Here is a 20,885-nt window from a genome sequence, read left to right on the forward strand (position 1 = left end):
ACTATACTGTAAATTGCCATGATACTGCATGCATCGTTATTCAATGACTGGAATCTGGAGTGCAGTTGGACTGAAGAAAAAATGATAATAAGGGACAACTTAGTCTAAGCAATTTTAAGTTATAAAAATATCAATTTACTTTAGAGAACTTGAAGATGATATAACCTGGACTAAAAGTTATTGTTGATAATGTGCTTGGTATTTACTTAGTAATACAAACAAGTAGATAAGATATATTGAAATTTTTTTAAAAATTGATTAGGCCAAGTTATTTGAAACATTCCATTTGTATTATTGACTAATAATCATTATTAAATAAAGAAAATAATTTATCAGAATTATGAATATAGACTAAGAAAAAATTCTTGAGATAGTGGAAAAAATGAAATACAAATTCAGATTATTAGAAAATGTTTAATATTAGTATAGTTTTCCTCCAATAGTTATTTTGTAATTTAAATGATAATTTTTTGATTAAAATAATAAGAATTATTAATACATAATTCAACATTAAATTTTATCATTATGAAAATTAGTTTAATGTGCCAATCTAATGTTAAAATTCTTTACTAGGCTACTTTGGTTAGAAATACAACAGATGAAAATGAGATGAGGATATTGTACGAATATTTAGCCGAAGCCTCTGTTGTGTTTGCAAAAGTTTTTCCTGTCATGTATGTCAATATTGCATTTCTTCTGAATTTATATAATTTAATTTTGATGATGATGCTAATTATATTTGATGATAATTTAGTCATAGTTTAATGGATGCTAAAATTACCAGTGTGTTATCTTTATGCCATGATCAAGTTATTCTCAGTGCAGTACAGAGTATTATTCATAATATGATTGCATGCGAGGATAGTAGTCAACAGCAGTTGCATTATCTACAAAGTAAGTGATATCATTTTAATTTTCAGTGTAGGAAACTTAATTTGTTATATACAAAATGTACTTTAAATTACATGAGTAAGTTAAAGCTTGAAATCTCATTATTTTATCCCAGACTTTAAAGTATGAGTAAATAATTATTTTTATGTACATTTATAGATGTTTTCATTATCAACTCTTACTTATTTATATTATTTATTTTATAACAGCCAAAGCACATGGATAGTCACAATATCAATTTTTTCTGTTTATAAAGTATCAAAGTATTTGCGTGAAATAAATTTATATGAATATTTTATTCACATAAAATATATATACTTAAACAAATGTTTATATTTTGCTTTTTGTAAAAAATGTGTATTTTTGTGTTTTCTATTAATATGAAGTATTTCTGATTACAATCAGCTGTGCATTAAATCTTTCGTTGAATTAATCTTCACCATTTTAACATTAGAAGAGAGATAAAATTCATTCATTCGATCCAAATATTAAGATGAACTTTTGGAAGCTTCATATTTTCTTTCTATAAAAAAAATAATCATTTTAACTTAATCCTTTGAACTTTAAAGATATTTCAGACTTAAATTTTTTCCTGTATGCATAGTTTAGTGGACATCTTTTATGTAGGGTATCTCAAATAAACAAAATACATAGAATAACCATCCCATCTCTATCTTAATCATCTTGTTGATTCTTGTTGATGCAATCATAAATTAAACTCTTCTAAACATACATCCTCAGACTATTATATAAATCTCGTATCTTATTTATTATTGATATATGATATTTAAAACTAAGATTGGGCTTAACATATTTTATCTGCATTTTCAGAATATCGATTCAACTAATAAGATTTCATCTACCATTATTTTAATATTTTTCAAAACTAAAAAAAAATGCATATAAAATCTGTTTTTTAAGGAAAACGTTATTTCGTAAGATGTGCTTGTCAAAGAAATACCCAAAAGTAATTTCTCTATTTAATAAAGTTTACATAAAAAGAACTACTACTATGGAGATTTGTAGACTTATATCTACTAACCCAGGCATGGCCAACAGTTTTTGCCCCCAGGCCAAATTGGAAAGAAAAATTTTTTCATGGGCCAAACAAAATATTGAAATTAAAAAATGTTAAATACAAAAATGATTCATTTAAGTACATAAATGTTTAAATATATTAGTATTATATTTCTAGCAAAGCACACGAATTACTAAGTTAAATTTAATATTACCTGTATATCTTGAATTACTGTCTAACATACATTATGATAAATAGATTAATATTTTAAATTTATCTTTTTTTTTTTAATTCTTGCACTATCACACAGATGAATACAAAAGTTGTAAATCTCTACAATGGAATTTTTTTTAAAATAAAGAAGTATCGCAAATCCATTTGACCAATTATTGGAAGTTAAGTAGCTAATATTGAAAGATTAATCGCAGGCCGCATAAATTCATTAAGCAGTCCAGATCTGGCCCAGGGCCGTATGTTGGCCATGCCTGTACTAACCAGAATTAGAAAATAACTGAGAAAAGGGAAGAAAATATAAAATTGTTTCTCTCATCTTTTATATTAACATATTTCATGATTTACTGAATTGAGACAAAATTAATTCAAAAATAAAATAATTCTAACCGACCAAAGTTGATAAACAGGCAAACAAAATTAACTGTACAGTTTGATTTTAAAGTCTGAGTTTAAATTTATAAACTATAAGTTTATGATTAGAAACTCATAGATATTAAATGTTATGATAATTTTTCAAAGTAACAGCACAGATATTTTTGATATATTAAAATACCTACAAAGCCATTTAAAAAGAAAAAAAAGCCCAATGCTTCATTTATTTCTGTTCTAGGTATCAATTTACTTTCATTCACAATATCTTAAATATAACACTGTAAATATGTTAAACCTGAAATAAATCAATATATTTAATAATTTAAGTCAGCGTGATAAATAATATGATAGCAGTTTTGGTTGAAACCATTTGCATTTATAAAGATAATGTCTGATTTTAGCAAAAAAAAAATTTGGAGATGATTGACAAAGTTGAACATTATTTAAGCATTTTGGAAAGAATTATTTTGATACTTTTAGCAAAAAATTAAAAATATTAAATGCATCTGAAATAATGCACATAACTTACTAAAATAATAAATAACTTCTAATAAAAATCATGAGTCATTAATAAAATAACTCAAGGTTTCACTTGAGTTATTTTATTAATGATGCCAAACCATGAGTAATATAATTTTAACTTAATGTATTTCAACTCTTCACATTACTAGTCGATATAAAAAATTCTCATAGCACATTAATTTGCTTCACAATTTTTTAAAGTGATAATATTAAATGTGGCATCAATATTTTAATTCTTGTTAATCAGAAATTATTCAATACAGACAACACTAAGAAAAATATTTTTGAATTAGTGCTGTCTGTATTCAATAAATTTCAAAATTTCATAAAGAACTGCATGAAAGATTGCATACATTCTTTCAAGTCATGTTTTTATAGACATTTCTTTACAGAAAAATTTCTTTAAAGATAGCTTTGCATACAAGCACTTTAGAAAAAAATTTTTTTGTATGCACAAAATGTATTGTGTATACAAAAATATTTAAAAATTTATAAATATAATTTTTTAATTGATAATCTATATACTCAGATAATTAGTACTAATTCAAATTAGGATATTTATATTGTAAAACTAATTTCTTATATTATTTAATATGCTAAGATATTGTATGGGGGGTATAGGGTGTATTTGTGCAAAAAAATTTTATCTGTTAATATGCACATAAATTATTAATTGATATTTTTTTATTAGCGTTTGGTTTTGGAGGATTGTGGAGATTTGCCGGCCCATTTTCAAAGGTAATAAAATCTTATTTTAAATGCAAAAGAATCTTATGATATTAAAATTGTTTGGAAATTTTAAACTTAAATATAGAATAAAAGTAAAATATATTTTTGAATTTATTTTGATTTCTGCAATTCATATACAGTTAAACTGTTGGTAATCACAAATTACTCTTGATTTTGATTAATGAACTTAAATTTATATTATAATTTTTCTTTTCCAGTGTCAAACAAATTTAGACAATGCCGAATTATTTGTTAATTGTCTGGAAGCCATGGTTGAAACTTGTTTACCTAGTGATGAAGGAGAGTTTCAAGAATTGACTCAGTATCCCAGCACTCTTAGTGTATCATCTGTTATGAATTTATCATCATCAATGTCTAGCCTAACCCTGGGATCTCCCACCGAGAAAGAATCTGGAGCAGATTATGCCAATGTGAGTACGGATGGTTCAGTCAGAATTCGACACGGGTCTGCCAGTCAGTTAAGCAAGCAACGCAGCTTTAAGTGTAAGAGTTCTAAAAATGGGAAGACTGCTCATTAAAATTATTTTTACTAAATGACTTCTAGGACAGTTATCATTGACAGGCTGTAGATCCAGCTAAAGAAACTGAGGAGTTAATCAACAGTTTCCATTTTCAATCCATAATTTTATATATAATTTCCTGTGTTGCCATCTCCTCTTTCATTGCACCATATACTTTATCATTTTTGGTTAATGTCATAAGAAATTTTACATAAATACTAAATGTATATTGGAATTTATAAAATATAATACAGTATTTTCTGAAGTTCACATTCAACAAAGAAGAGACACCGGTTCAGATATCCTTTCTGTCAGTATTAACTATTATTACCATTATTATTGTATACATATTGATTAATTCATTAGTTTTGTGCTCTAACTGCCAACTTAATGTTTTCCATCAGCAAAAAAAAAAAAAAAAAGAGTGATTGTTATATAAATTGCACCATTCATATTGGAAGCAAACTTCTGTTGTTCTTATTATGAGATTCATACTATCAATCTCTAGTATGTTTGTGTGATTATATAGTTGTTGTACAAAGAGACAAGTATTGTAAAGTTGTTTATTAATAATGTTATGCATGACTATACATGTGCTTTATTTTTGTAAAATCCAAGTATTAAAAATGTTTAAAAAGTTATTATTATTAATAATAATAATGGTAAATCTTCACTGTGGTAGAGGGACCACTGGGAGTTTTGGATACTGTTTGTGTTGTCCCTTCTGAATTTTAAAAATTTATCTCAAAGAGACTGTAGATAAGAAACGGGTATTTATGGAAACAGATTCACCAATTGGAAACTCAAATGGAAATTTTGGCATTATTTGACTTTCCAAGAACATTTATAAATTTAAAGTGTTAAAAAAAATCATTCATCTGGAAAAGACTGTTCCAATTACAGTGTGCATCATGTTTCCAGAAAGTTGTAAATAATTCAAATGTTATATTCCATTAAATTTATGCATTTAGTTCCAGGATGTGCTAGACAAAGTACTCCATTCCAAGTCTGTTCTCAACAATATGTATATGGAATTTCAGCTGAATTTGTTCAAAGTCTGTTTATTTTTTCTGCACCTGTTGAAGAAAGAAATTCTGTATAATTTATATATATATACTTGTACAAATTTAGCAAACAAACTTGTTTTTAACATTGATTCGGAAAGTCTCAAAGAATTTATATCAAAAATCGCCAGTCGGAACTTATTTAAAAAAATAACAAAATAAAGAAAAAGTTATTTCGAAAAGAACATTTTAAGTCAGTAAATCACATAAAGGCATGTTTGATTGGAAAGATCAGACAACTTCAACGAAGCATTTCATTCTGTTTGTTTCAACGTCATAAACGGAAAACTTTGTTATACGTGCCGAAACCGACAGCAGCATTCGGAAAGTGCTCAGTAACTTTCACTAGTCCAATCAAACAGGTCCAAAAACAATCATATTAATTGTCAAAGTTTGTTTCTACTGTATTGCACAAGTGTGTTTGTAATCTTGTATGCAACCTTGATTATTGAACAAATTTTCAAAAGAAAACAAAAGTTGTGAGAAAATAATTTGTCTATCATTCAAAGTCTATTTAAAATATTCAATATGTTTTAGATATACATTGTCATTCTGAATAATAAAATTGTTTAATTCAGAATTGTATATTGTGATCATATTTTATTCAAAATTCCGAGACACGATTCTCCCCAAGTCATAATATCATCAATTATAAACCAAAATTGATTTATCCAAACAATAATAGAATAAAAATCCTGGCAACTTCCAATTCAAATTTTATATAATTTTTTTTTTTCAAACTACTTTGTTGTCTATTTCATGTTGCAATAGTCAAATTCAATAGAAAATGAATAATGAATAATAATAATGAAGTATAATAATAGTAATGAATAATAATAATTCATAAGCAGAATTAAAAATAAATCCAAATTAATTGCTGTTACTACTATGTATTATTATTAAAATTAATAATAATGTATAAGTATCGTAAGTGTAGTCGCGTGTCGAAGGAAATGTCAAGTTTTTGGATGCTTTGGTTTATTAGAAACGATTCAAACCCGATCGATTTATATGAATACTTTACGTTTCTATTTTTCACCTAGCTTAAATTTAAAAATTTCCAAAAATGAACCAGAGAAACACCCCGTCACCTAACGCCGCATAGTGACGAAAACTGGAACTAACGTGTCCGCGAACGAGTGACGCAACACGAGGACGTGTTGCTCGCTATAAACATGAATATTTTCATAACGCTAAATATAAAGATGTTTGTTTTGAAAACCAATCATTTTTTGGTTGAAACAATTTTCAAAAAGGTTCATTATTATTGATATTTTCCATATTACTTTATACAGTAAATATCTGAAGAACTAATACAGTAGAAAGTCGAAAATCGGAATCAATTGGGGACTGGGGTTGTTCCGATTATCCATTATGTACGAAAAAATACATTAACCTGTCCGATGTTCAAATTTTTCTCCATTGCGTGTCGCTTCGTGTTGAATTTTTCTCCGTTGCGTGTCGCTTCGTGTTGAATTTTCGTCGATTTTAAGCCTAACGAAAATTTTTATAATAATAATCGAGGCTATCGTATCGTTAAAAATTATTTCTGCATTTTGTACAATCAAAATAAATGTATTAAAAAATATAAAAACAAAAAAAATTATACTTTAGAAGTAAATTTAGTATCAAAAACGTTCGATTCAGCACGACACAGTCCGACTGAAAATCGTGCCGATTACCGGCGATTCCGATTACCAGTGTTCCGATTAACGACGCTCTACTGTACTTGAATCTGGTGCTGCTTCTAAATGGTTGGTTTAATTTAAAGGAATAACGCATCGCAATACGAGGGCGATCTGCCGAGTAGACAGTCTCTCGGAAAGACCTTCTATGGAAACCTGGCCCATATTTAGGTGTAAAACAAGTGAAGTGTATATTATTTACACTCTTATTATATTAATCTACTCGATAACCGGATGGCCGAAGCGGTTAAGGTGCCAATTTACCACAATGGACATCCGGAATCGAATCCAGAGCGACTCCAGAAATTTTTCAGGGCGAGACCGATACATCGAGGAAGACTGCCCGTTTTGCATATACATATCTGAAATAAATCGTTATATTAACTTCTAATAATAAATAAATAAAAACTTGTAAATAAACGACAGCGTAGACCGTATTTCTTCGGCGTAGTGAGTTAGTCCTGGATGAACCCCGTTTTATAATTATCAATTTTTTTAATCTATAATGAAATTTACACTAGATATACTGTACTTTAATTAAAAGAGGAAAGGAAAGTTAGTAAATTTCTTCAATAGCGTTGATGAAAAATTGCCCAATTTTCCATACAAAATAAACGCGAAAGCGAAAGTAAATTCCATTAGAAATAATACATTTTTTTTTTTTTTTTTTACAATTGAATTTATTTATACACGATTTGCCATCTGGTGGCAGTCGCATACACCAACAATTATGGCCACGTCCACTGTTCGGATTTTGGGAAAAATTACATTTTGTCTGTTTAGCTAATTCAAATTTATTTATTTATTTAACTTTAAAGGTAAGGTTATCCGTTATATTTATTTACCGTTTAGTCGATGTAAGATACACGAAATTAACTATTTGTTTACTCTGTTTTTTTCTTATAAAGTATTTTACGTATCGCTAAAAAAAATTATTTTATTCCATATTTAATTTTATTACGATTTATAATATTGAAAAGCAGCAGAGTATACAAGTTTCGTTTAAAACGGCTAAAGTCGTAATGCAGGATCTTAATTTAGGTCGAAGTTTCCTCGTTTAAACCCCCCCCAAAAATATATATATATTATATATATATATATATATTATATAAACATTTTTTTTAAATTGCAAATTATAATGTAATGTATTAAATACCATGCTGTCTTTTATGTGTATAAAAAAGAATACGTGTGGTTTGTTTGTAAACAAATAAATTGAATATCAAACAAATGTTTTTAAAAAGCTGACGTTTCATATAAAAATCTCCCATATTTTCAGTTTTTCTTCTTTCGAGTAATTGTATATAAGCCATACACCTGTTATAAACAATTATCTATTTTACCTGTGATTTTCTAGTTTGGATCTTGTACTTTTGCATCTGGTGCGTTATAAATTGACAAAGTGGTAGCAGGAAAATACTGCTTCGTTGGTGTGATGGCGGGAAGAAGTTGGGGAAGAGTTGTAAATCAAATACTCGAAATTACGACCTTTAATGTAATTTTTAGTATTTGTATTTGGTCGTATACAAACTACGGTCAAAGTTATCATTTATGCAAAATTAGCAGTTGTAACAATTACTATTGTAGTAATTGAAGAAAGCCGATAGAAATGAATAGAAAGTAGACTTGCTTATTGTAATTATTTTGGGACTTGCCTAAACTGATATGACTAGTAACATTAAGCAGAATAAGTAAATGAGACTACAATTAGAAGATATCCTGATTTCATTGAAAATTCTAACATTAAAAAGGATATGTTAAATAATTAAAAAATGTATAATGTGAAGATTTATCATCATCATCATGAATTTATATATAATGTATTCAGTATTATTTCTCTACTACTAGCAAAATGCTAGTAGTAGAGAAAATAAGCTAGCAAAATGCTAGCAATTTAGACTATTTTATTGTAAACCAGTAACAAATTAGAACAAAACATTTAAATCACTGGTTGAAACTGATAGCAATTGTGTGTTATCAGCCATGTGATGAGGCTGAGAGCGTGAAAAGAGAGCTTAAAAAGATCTATGGGTATCCCTTGTATAACATGGTAGTTACGTTCCAAAAAAGTTTCGTGTTGTGTGAATCCTTGCTATACAAAACAAGGAACTAATGCAAAATGTTGGATTAGATTCCAAAAGTTAACTATTCCTTTTCATCACCAAGAAAAATAAATTATTGTTTGCTTTAATATACATATTTTCAATCAATTACAATTAAAAGTACTGTATGAAATTTTAATATTAATTTTAGGTAAATGAGGGAATTTTCTTTTTACAAAGTATCCTCAACTTCTGAGCTCTTTTCTTGTTCTTGATCAGAAATATCAGTAACATCTATTTTTTTATCATAAAAAATTTTTTATGGATGATAAAATAAAAATATGTTATTAATCAAAAATATGTTCTATAGGGTTGTGTTTGTTCAGTCGAGTACCAAGTGATTTTTTTTTCTTTCAGAATTTGTGTTCGAATACCAAATTGTTTGAATTAAGAACAGTTAGAATACAAAAATATCATTGTATTTTGTTTGTCATTTTTATGAATTATTGCCTACCTACAGTTAAAAAAAGTTTATTTAAACATTTTAGGTATGTGTTGTTAATTTATTAAAATATAAAGGTTAATCTATAAAAACAAAGCACAGTGACAGTCATAAGGGCTAAAATCTGAAAGCAATGATAACACCTGAGTGATAGTATAATTTTTTCTGTTTTAGCTTTCCTGTCAGTTTTATTTAAAGTAAACCTGAGAAAGGCACAAAACAAATTGAAAATTTCAATATTCTAAAATCCATGGATAAATTTGAGACAACACATGTACTTATTTGAATAAAAAAAAATTATCAAATAACGGAGTTTGCACTTAAAAATTGTGAAATTTTATTGGAGGATTTCCCAAATTATGTTAGAGCAAAACAGTGTTGTATGAGGATACCTGTATTTACCTAAAGGATGCATTGCCTGGAAAACCAGCTTTAATTTAGTTGGATAAACAAACCAATGACATACCATATTTATTCAATTCTTAACCACACCTCAATTTTTCAACAGCTTTTTGTGAAAAAATAAAAAGTACTGGTAATAAGATTTATTTACAAAATTCAAAAAATGAGAAGTAACAAGGAGTGAAGAATTCATTTATTAAAAAAAATCTTAAATACATAATTTAAAGTAAATCTTAATTGCTCTCACTATCACATTGTGAAAATGATTCATCAATTTTACTCTCACAGCCAATTCTGGAACTGGTGTTAGCATCATCATTTTCCCAAACTAAGTCATCTTCTGTGCCAAATTTGCATTTGTAATGCAACATTTTTAAAAGGAATGAATTATTATTTCACTGGAAACTTTTTCCAGGTGACATATTCATTTCCACAATTTTTGAAGTACTTGCCATTGGTGGAAAGTGATGATTTATTGAGGTGAAGGTGAGGTTGGACTCAAACAATACTTGGTGGCCTTTGCTGATAGAGGTGTGACATGGAAGGCCCTCCTGTTGGAGATTGCATGGGGTACATATGGACTCTGGTATGAGTGCCAGTGATTCCACTAGACGCCAACTAGATTCCACTGATTCCAAACTAGACGCTGTAAGAAAAATCGAGTGTAATGTGCTATACAGGCCTCTGGAAATTTGGGCGATGGTGTGGGACATCACTCTTTGGTGTAGCCTTGGCTGTAACAGTATATAGCCAGCTTCAGCATAAAGAGAGATGAGCCAGGTAGTCTTAGGTACTCCCAACAATGTTCGCAGAGCAGTGTGTATTGGTTTTTTGATGTGGCAAATCGTTGTAGGTGGAATGCCATCGAGTAGAGAAGCACCGAAGGTTGCCATAGGACTCAGAACGGTATATACTAGTCGGAGGTCAGCTTTCCTGATGTCGTTCTAACAGGAGGCAAAATATTTTAGCAAGGAGCCTGTGCGAGTCAGTTTAGATTGCAGGAAAGTTTCGTGTTCTCGCTATGTGAAGGTCTGTGAAAAATAGACTCCTGGGACTTGTAGAGACGAGTGCTGGGGATGTTTTCCGAGCTTAGCATCAGAGCAAGTGGTGGGCAATGGGTTTTCAGAGAAAAGTCCATAGTTGTGCTTTTGGTGGTGGAGAATGATAGGCTCCATGTTGTTGCTGAGTGTTCAAGGTGGTGTAGTGCTGTCTAGGCACGGTGGGCAGCTTGGATAGGACTAGTGCTTGTGATTAGAAGATAAAGATTATTCGCATAGAGGATTGTCCATTATGTTGGTTGGTAGTGCCGTCTAGTGATTGCATTACCGGTAACCGGTTTACCGATATACCGGTAAAATAGGAAAATTATACCCGGTAAATTTACGGTAATTAATTTTTTTTACCGGTATTTCGGTAAAAAAACCATCTTAATTAATCCGATATTTATTTTCTAAAATTCCCACGGATATTTCCCGTGGGAAGATTTCTTTTTTCTCTCACCCCATACCATAGCGAGAAAACAGTGCAGGTTTTTTTTTTTTTTTAGCTTTTTTCGCCCTGTGGGCACTAAGAGGGCCTCTTTTAGTAGGCCCATTATGGGTTCGGCTAGGCCCACAATGGGGCGACCGGCTGGTGAGGGACGGGGCCCGACATATCTGAACGGACCACCCCCGAAAAATTACAGTGCAGGTTGTAATGGGTCATTCCATTTGTAATTTAAGGTTCCTAAAAGCAATTTTCTAGTCTGTTTATAACTTGATTCCCTATATTATACTCCAAAACGGGTCTTGTTTTTGTTTTCAAAATAGCTGAGATGCAAAAGGAAACTTTTTACAAAGTCTTGATAGTTCATAAATACGTGCTGACTGAAAACACGACTTACAGAGTAAGTAATATTCTTGTTTATTGGTTTGTGCCTTATGAAGCTTGTGGCAGTACGCCATATTATATATATGTATATATATTTTATTTTTAATTGAGTATATAGCTCTTTTTATTTCTTTTTTGTTTCATTGTTCTATCCCTTCTAGAATGTTCCTTCTTAAAACAATCAAAGCAGTCGGAGGCAGTACTAGCGGGCTGCATAATCACCTCATGTGACGTCATGATATAAACTTACTGAAAAGAAAATCTGAGGAGACAGCCGGAAAAAGTGCACAAAATGAATATAATTAAAAAAATAACTACGTTTTTCAAGAAAGAAAATGACGAGTCTTTGCCTATAGTATTATCTCGTATGGCTTCAGTTTACGGTCTGCCATTCTCCAAATTTTGCACATCGAAAGACCTAAGACGACTTTTCTCTGCAAGCAGATATGTTAATCTTCCTAAATCTCCTCATTCGATTAAAAAAATGATCACTGAATTTGGAAAAAAATTCAGAATGAGATTATTAAAGATATATCGAAACGAAAAGTTGAAAGAGAATCTTTCAGTATATCGTGACGAATGGACATCACTTAACAACCGTCGATACATGAATGTCAATCTTTACGCAAGTAACAAATTTTGGAATCTTGGTCTGATTCGCGCACGTGGATCTATGTGTGCTAAAAAATGCGTTGAAATTTTAAATGTCAGATTAAAAGTATTTAATGTCGATTATAACAACCTAATTTCAATTGTCACGGACGGAGCTGCAGTGATGAAAAAAGTGTCAAGATTAATCAATGTAAACAGCCAAGTGTGCTTTGCTCACGGCTTACACTTAGCAGTAGTGAAAGTTCTATACAAAAAAGGCCATGTTAAAGAAAACAGTACTGAACCCATACATTCGAAACTGGATGAGAAAGATTCCGAAACCTCAGACAATGAATCTGATGATGGAGGATTTGAAGTAATACAGGAAAGCCTTGATGACACTATGTTTCGCAAGGATGTTTTTCAAAATGAAACTTTAAATCTTTTAATTAAGAAAATACAAAATGTAGTTAAAACGTTTCGAAAATCACCACTCAAAAATGACATTCTTCAGAAGCATATTAAAGTTGAATTAGAAAAAGAATTATCTCTACTATTAGACTCAAAAACACGTTGGAGCAGTATGTTGACCATGCTGGAACGTTTTTCAGAGGTCCGAAATTCTGTCAGGAAAGTCTAATTGATATTCGTTCAGATATAATCTTTTCTGAAGATGAACTTGAATTGCTGTCTAATACAATACACTCATTACAACCTATAAAAGTAGCAGTCGAATCATTGTGTTGCGAATACACAAATTTGTACGTTGCAGATCTAACGTTAGAATTTCTGATAGAAGAACTATCAAAGCAGGATTTCTTTTTGTGTAACGAACTAAAGAAAGAAATTATTTTTCATGTGAAAGGGAGACGAACCATTTACTCTGATATTTTAATGTATCTACATAACCCAGAAAAATTAAACAAACATAAGTCACACGAAATATTCAATGATGTTAACAAAAATACAATTTTAAATGGAATTGTACAGATAATTAAGCACTTATCAGAAAATGAAAACGAATCAAGACCTGTCGATGTCGCTGAAATTAGTTCAGACTCAGATGCTGGTGAGAGGTGTTCATTGTTTACCATGCCATCAACTTCTCACGTTGACACGAGAACAAAATCTACAATAAAGAACTCAAATTTAACAATGAAAGAGAAATTGGATTTATTCATTAAACATCAAACGAGGGTAGACACTGATAACAGTAATATTAGTAAATTTAAAAGTGTGAGAGAGATAGTTAAGAAAGAAATGAATTATTTCGTAGAGCAAAAAATACAAGGTACGCACCTTAAAAAGGTTTTCAATGCTCTAATGACAGTACGTCCAACTAGTATTGATTCCGAGAGAGCTTTCTCTAATGCAGCTGCCATTTGTACGAAAATTAGATCTAGATTAGATGACGAGAGCCTAAATGTATTATGTTTTTAAGAGCCTACTTTCAAAATAAAGAAAAACATGATTAATAATTAACATTATTTCAATGTCTGTTATGTCATAATAATTACTATTATAAGAATATTGTTTGTGTAAACCAGTGGTTCCCAACCTTTTTTTGACCAGGGATCACTTTGATTTCATTGTTGTTAGCAGGGACCACAAGGTTTAAGAAAAATAAACTGTGTCAATCTAAAAATAAACTTTAATCAAAACTTTTAACATAAGTAATCGTTAAACTTGAGAGTAACATGCTTTAACAGTACTATTATAATAGAAAACATAACGTTTTTAGTAAAAATTAAATTCAGTTTGTATCAATGTGGGAATAATAATTTAAAATGAATAAAAGTTTTAAATCTTTCGCGAACCACTGGTTGGGAACCGCTGGTCTAAACTGATAGAAAACTTAAAAATAAATGGTTGTTCAATAATTCTGTCAGTAATTCTGTTTTGTTTTAAATCATTTCTTAATACGATTTTACTGGTAAATTACCGATAAACCGGTAATTCCGAATATAATTACCGAATTACCGGTAACGTAATATCCGGTAAATTATAGATTCACCATATAAAAAGTAAATAGGATTGGGGCGAGGGCACTTCCCTGCAGAATGCCATGCAGAAAGGCATGAGTTGACGATAACACACCCCTCCATTGGACTTGGAATCTTTGAGTACAGAGAAATGAGGAGATCCAAGTAAGCATCCTTTCTCTGATGCCAAAATGCTCCAGTTTTGCCAGGAGCCCCTCCTGGCACACGGAATCATATGTCCCCTCTAAGTTGAGGGCGACCAGATACACCCAATGACGTCTTGCTTGAGCTACTGCACTATGGTGGTGTAGCAAGACTAGCACCTCCTCCACCCCTTTGTAGGGGAGAAAACCAAAGTTATGACTATGAAATGTGTCGGTTTGTGTGACCAGATTCTGGATTCGATACAGTATCATCTGTTTGAACAGTTTGGTGTTGTGAGATGTTAGGGAGATGGGTCGATACAAAGTACAAGTCGTTGCCAGGCGTTCACCAGGCGAGAGAAGCCAATTTGCATGTGAGGCGGAAAGCATGGCATTTCTTTGCTCTGATACGGCTGCTTTCGTGAGTCCACCATGGTGGTTGTCCCGAAGTACGGAGAGAGCGAGATGTAGTGTTGGCCGCCACCGCCTCTTGGATCTGGCCAACAAAGAATCCATAAGAGTCAGATTGGCTTCTTGGAGACCAGCTCTGGTCTAGGTGGCCAGAGTATTGGCTCCAGTTCGTGGTATAGTGTAGGTTTTGGGAGGTCGATGCATAGGGGCTTCTGGAAGGGTGAGTATGATGAATTTTGGAGCATGGTCACTTGTTAGGGTATCTTGACTTGGGTGCCACATTGTCAAGCCCGGTAAGTCTAGGAGCAAAATGTTATGTCAGTGACTGTTGCGCCGTGGGGATGGAAGTGGGTTGGCTCCCTTGAGTTCTGGCAGTATACATTTGCTGAAGAAAACCAGTTCAATAGTGCTCAACCCAGTGTCAGGGCAGTCGCATGCATAGTCCCAATAGGGACGATGTGCATTCCAATTCCCACAAAGGCAAAGGCGACAATCGACTGGTAAGAGCGTGTCCAGTGAAGCTCCCAGCTGAACACTGTGAGGGGTGTAAATGTTCACTAAGGTGAGGGGGTCCCGTGAAGTATACCTGTGTCTCCTGAACTTCTACTCCCATGATGTCAGCACTGTGCGAATTGTGTCGGGCTGACCACCAGCAGGTGATAGGCACCAGGAGGCCCCCACCTGGGGCAGTTGGGTGGTCCCAACCGAAGAGAGAGAACCCTGGGAGAGAAAAAGCAGATTCGGTGCCAGCCACATTTCCTGAATTAGTAGAACATCTGTCTCATGAAGCCATGATGTCGCGAAGAGGAGGTCATGTTTTGATCGGAGACCTCTTGCATTCCATTGTACTATATGGATGGTATTCTCACTTCCAGAGAGGTTAGGCATTAGTAGGTTGAATTTTTGACTGACATCTGTGTAGTTTGACCTGTTCGGCCAGAGTTGTGGTACAGGTCATCCAAGGAGATTGCTCTGGATGAGCCAGCAGGGTAAGATGCGTCTATGTCGAATGGTGGTCCGTCAGTATCGAATGTAGCCAGTGGGACTGCTGGTCGAGGTCTTGGACCTTTCTTCTTTTTTGGTAGGTGGACCAAAGCTGTCAATCTCGTCTGATGGGATGGCTGCTTACATGACATTCAAGCTGCCATCATCCTGTCTGTGCTTGGCTCACAGTCTGACGTGGACCTCCTGGTTCAGAATGGTCAGCAAGATCAGAGTATTTCATGGAGGTAACAAACCTCTGGGTGTAACGCTTCGACTGTGGATTCGAGATGGGTGATCTTGTTTGACATGGCCAGGAGGTCGTCTGTTGACTCTGGGCGTCCAGGCCATCTCCCACCCCCTCAGAGGGGGCTGTCGAGGGGCTGCCTCATGGTGTGTTGGCTTGGGTAATGAAGCCACCTTCATGTACGATGCAGACTGGCAATCCTGCAATTGCTTTACCTCCTGATATGAGCATTGGCAAGTGATGCTTATTTTTAACAAGCGAGCCTCTTGCTGGTAGGCCAGGCAGTGGGGGAGGCCGCTTTACGGTCCCCGCCACACCAGACATTTAAACCATTTTATATAATTTAAACCATTTTATTTTGTCAGTTTGTTTATAATCTGTTTTTATTGCTTTATGTAAATTTTACATATGCAATAGAAATAAATCTTTTGATCACAGATAACAATATGTAGTTTTAGCAATATTCTTAGATATCAAACTGTAATTAACATACATATAGTATTTTCTGTACAAAGATATAAATTTTTTGTTATAATTCAACAATATGCCTGACATTTATATCCAAACTTTCAGAATGAACTGAATTATAAAATTGAATTTAAAATATAAAATTTATTTGAATAGTTGTAATGGTGTTATGAATTAAAATTCTTAAGCAAACTAGTGAAAAATATTTGATAGATTCTTTTTGACAGGAAATTACATAAATTGTTTTAACTACGAAAACAAGGATACATTTTAGCTTATTATGAATTATATATTTTATTAGGAATAATAATTTAATAGTCATAACAGTTCTTGTTATATATATTGGTCAACTAATCCCATGTTATGGATTTCTAAAATTATAATTTGGTAGCATAAGAATATTCTTTCTACTAATTTGTTGTTTATAAATAAATGTTAATGGAAAAATTTTTAGCTTAATTCATATAATATGAAATATTACTGCTTTTGTTAATACACTGAATGACAGAATATCAGTTATCTTACTATATTATGATGAAATGATTCTTTTTGACAGGAAGTTACACAACAATAGATGTTCATACAGGATGTCCAGAATTTCAAAATCAGTCATATTTTCATTATTTATCAACATATTGTGAAATCCAAAATCAAAGCTGGAACAAAACTTGTAAAATCAAAACCATTCACACTTTTTCAGCAAATGGATTTAATGAACAAATGTTTTGGGTTTAGTTTATAAACCTGTCTAAGGTTTCAAACTACAAAATTTCAATTGGAATTGGAATGTTTCAAATGTTTGATGATGATTGTTCATTAAACCCATTTTCTGAAAAAGTGTGAATAGTTTTGATTTTATATCCGATTGTAGTTGTTCAAATGTCATTTTGTTTCAATGGCAAAAGCCATTGCTGAATCAAGCATAAAATCAGCCTAAAATAGACTCTTGAATTAAAAATGTTAGTGTCAATAGGAAAGTTGTTTGTGGGCACAAAATAAACCCAAATTAGCACACATTTTGACAAAAAATGTGGATAATAAGTTAAGACTAGTTATCCTGTTCACTGGCCTGTGCATTTAATTTACAATGCAGACCAGTTAAGAGGGTGACTCCTTTAATCTATATATATATATGAGAATGTTTGTATGTTTGTTTGCTAGTTATACACTCCTAGACTGTTTGACCAATTGATACGAAACTCGGCAGTTACATTCAAATACTGCTAACTTAGATCATGTCATAAACCCCACCCCAAATTATCAATTGGATTTCTATGTATAGATTTATTTCTGTCTACATTTGATTGCTGGCTGTACATGTAGTGCTATCTATTGGAAAAAATGTAACAAAATAATTAACTAAATATAATTCTTACAAAAAAGGATATAATTTTTAAAAATATATAATATATTATATTCACTGAACTACTGTGACAATGATGTAACACAAAATATGTGTGCTATTACACCATTACTGCAACAGGTAGCACATAGCACTAGCCTGTGTGGAGTGTAGTAGTGTTTTGCCCCCATACATTATACTTTTCCTATTAGCAATAGAATCATGTCGGTCATGTATCTAACTTCATTTGGGGGAAAATTTTTAAATTGAAATAGTATGATTTGCGGTACAAATCAGAAGTTTGTATATAGGTAAAGATGTTCTAACGTTCAGCCAAATTAATGTACTTGCAACGATTTTATGGTACAAAGTAGAGCTGGAAGTCTCTTTCTGTGCTAATGTTTATTTTTCCTATTTATTATTATGGTGACATTGCTTCATCCAAAACTCCTGTGCACTTTATTCACACATTGAGTGTTAAATTAACTGTCAAATTAGTATGCTTATGCCACTTTCCAAAGTTTACTTTACTTACATGTTTTTGTTGAGCTTTACTTTTTCAACCTGGTTTTAGCAAGTTTTTTTATGAGATCACATAAATAACGATCAATCAATGCCGAATTATCGGGCTTAAATCACATAAAAGTAATTATTCTCACAATCGATCACATAAAAGTAATTATTCTCACATTTTTACAAGATTTTTTTTTATTATTTAAACAAGTCTTATATCAAGTCTTTTGGATGTTAACATTAACAACTTCAATCAAATGCAGGGCCATCACAACCTATACAACATGGATCACTTTTCAAATATTAATAGTAAACCAGTATTAAGTAGTAGTCGTTGACCATCCTTTCTCCCAGGAGGAGGACAGCTACTACTTTAGATTGAATTAACTTCAACCTCCATCTACAATAGTTCCTTCTTCCTATCAGACCCACTGGTATGGTGGCATTCAAATAGGAAAATTACATAATACGAAGTTACCAGCCTGCACAAAATATGATTTAAGTGGTTTTTGAGGGTGCCAAGTTTAAATATTTGGTTCATTTTTTGCAAAATTTGATTCGTTGGCAAATCACCATTTGATATTCGGATGTGAATGAAACAGTTTGTTAGTGATAACATTAGAAAATTTTTTAAGATATTGTATTCTCAATTGGTGTCTACTTGACCAATGATATTATGCCATTTCATACAATCCAAGTATTGCGATAAATGTGACAATATTTCCGTCTCAACACCTATCAACCTTTAAAATGCAGCCTTCTAATTCTAATTCCAAACGTTTTCGGTCTTTTTAAAAGGCCTTCTTCAGGAATACAAATCGAAATGATTCTTCTTTAACTGACTGTTTGTTCTGGAACATTATAAATTTTAACTTTAAATTTAAAGTTACATTTACAGTTACAAAATATTTACATTTTTATATTTTTTGTCAAAATTAGTTAAAATATGTAAAGGTAAAAATATATATATATACACACAGAAGAGTGTTGTTATCGAAATCAATTGGGGACTGGAATTGTTCGGATAACCGATTATGTACGAAAAAATATATTAATCTATCCCATGTTGAAATTTTTCTTCATTGCGTGTCACTTTGCATTGAATTTTCGTCAATGTTAAGCCTAATGTAAATTTTTAAAAATAGTAATCGTGGCTATTGTATTGTTAAAAATTATTTCTTTATTTTGTACAAACAAAATAAATATGTTGAAAAATATAAAAACAAAAAAATTATACTTTAGAAGTTAATCTAGTATCAAAAACATTCGATTCAGCACAACACAGTCCGACTGGAATACTTTCGGTTAACCAACATTTCGGTTGATCGGCTTTCAGATAAATGATGCTCTACTGTATTTACATATATATATATATATTTTTTTTTTCTTCATAACATGTATATAATTTTTTGAATGTTTTCTGAATAATCTATAAATAAAGTAATTTATACTGTTCATTATAATGATAATAATTCAAATTTGCAATAATTTTATATTTATGATAAATCTTGATAAACCTTAAATTAATATAATGATAAATGAATTGAATTGTTATTTTTATATAGGATAATAATCATGAAAATATTGCTAACTAATGGCTGCTATTCATTTAACTATAAAACAAGTTAGTTGTCAATCTGAAGATATTTCACTTGAAAAGGATTCCATTAATGGACTTGAAAATCTTGTTAATCCTGAACTGGATTTTAATTTAAACCAAAGTATGGATGGAGACTTATCAGGTATCTTAAAAAAAATTAAATTTTTGATTTAATTATTTTTAATAATAGTATTTAACTGAAAAGTTGTCATGAATTTTTGGTCAAAAATTCAATATGGTTTTGCAAGCTGATTTGGCATCGTTTGACTTATTCCTGTTTCCTTGACTAAAATTTATGCTTTTTGATTACCATTTTGAGTTGATTGATGTCATAAAACAAAATTTGCTACAAGTACTGAAGGAGTTTCACATTTTTGAAACATGTTTTGAGGATTGGAAAAACGTTGGCATAAATGCATTGCCATTTAAAGGGGACAAAATAAATTTAGATGGATAAATTCAAATCTTGTGTTTTATTGAATCATTCCCGATACTTTTTGATTACAGGGATGTTTTTGCATAGACAATTTGATTCCCTTTTTCATTTTGCAAAATTAAAACAGTGAAATGAGCAATCATATATCTGTGATTTCACAGCAGAGGTTGTTGAAACAAGAAGATGGTTGTTGATAATTTTTTTATGCTTGCTTCAACTATTTATTTACTGAAAAGAAATTTCAGAATTAATTATAATAATTATAAGATTGTAATCAGAAAATATCTTCTTCGTAGTTGTGTTTAAATTTTTTTTTAATC

General features: G+C 31.3%; 2 protein-coding genes across 3 annotated transcripts in view; both read left to right on the top strand.

The window, feature by feature from the left end:
- The window catches only part of Nf1 (neurofibromin 1), a 141,005-nt gene extending 135,069 nt beyond the window's left edge, over positions 1-5,936 (top strand). For both annotated transcript variants that reach the window (XM_067271960.1, XM_067271961.1), the window contains exons 54-57: positions 574-674; positions 755-894; positions 3,729-3,775; positions 3,985-5,936. In XM_067271960.1, coding sequence (XP_067128061.1) covers positions 574-674; positions 755-894; positions 3,729-3,775; positions 3,985-4,305 — 609 coding nt within the window. In that variant the 3' untranslated portion in view covers positions 4,306-5,936. The remainder of the gene's footprint in view (positions 1-573; positions 675-754; positions 895-3,728; positions 3,776-3,984) is intronic.
- A 1,797-nt stretch (positions 5,937-7,733) lies between these two features.
- Positions 7,734-20,885, top strand: part of LOC136976626 (golgin subfamily A member 3-like) — a 47,684-nt gene continuing 34,532 nt past the window's right edge. The window contains exons 1-2 of the mRNA XM_067271963.1: positions 7,734-7,854; positions 20,095-20,271. Of these exons, the coding sequence (XP_067128064.1) occupies positions 20,124-20,271 (148 nt within the window). The 5' untranslated portion in view covers positions 7,734-7,854; positions 20,095-20,123. The remainder of the gene's footprint in view (positions 7,855-20,094; positions 20,272-20,885) is intronic.

Source organism: Centruroides vittatus, unplaced genomic scaffold (genome assembly GCF_030686945.1).
Source record: "Centruroides vittatus isolate TY-2023 unplaced genomic scaffold, ASM3068694v2 contig_417, whole genome shotgun sequence".
NCBI lineage: Eukaryota > Metazoa > Arthropoda > Arachnida > Scorpiones > Buthidae > Centruroides > Centruroides vittatus.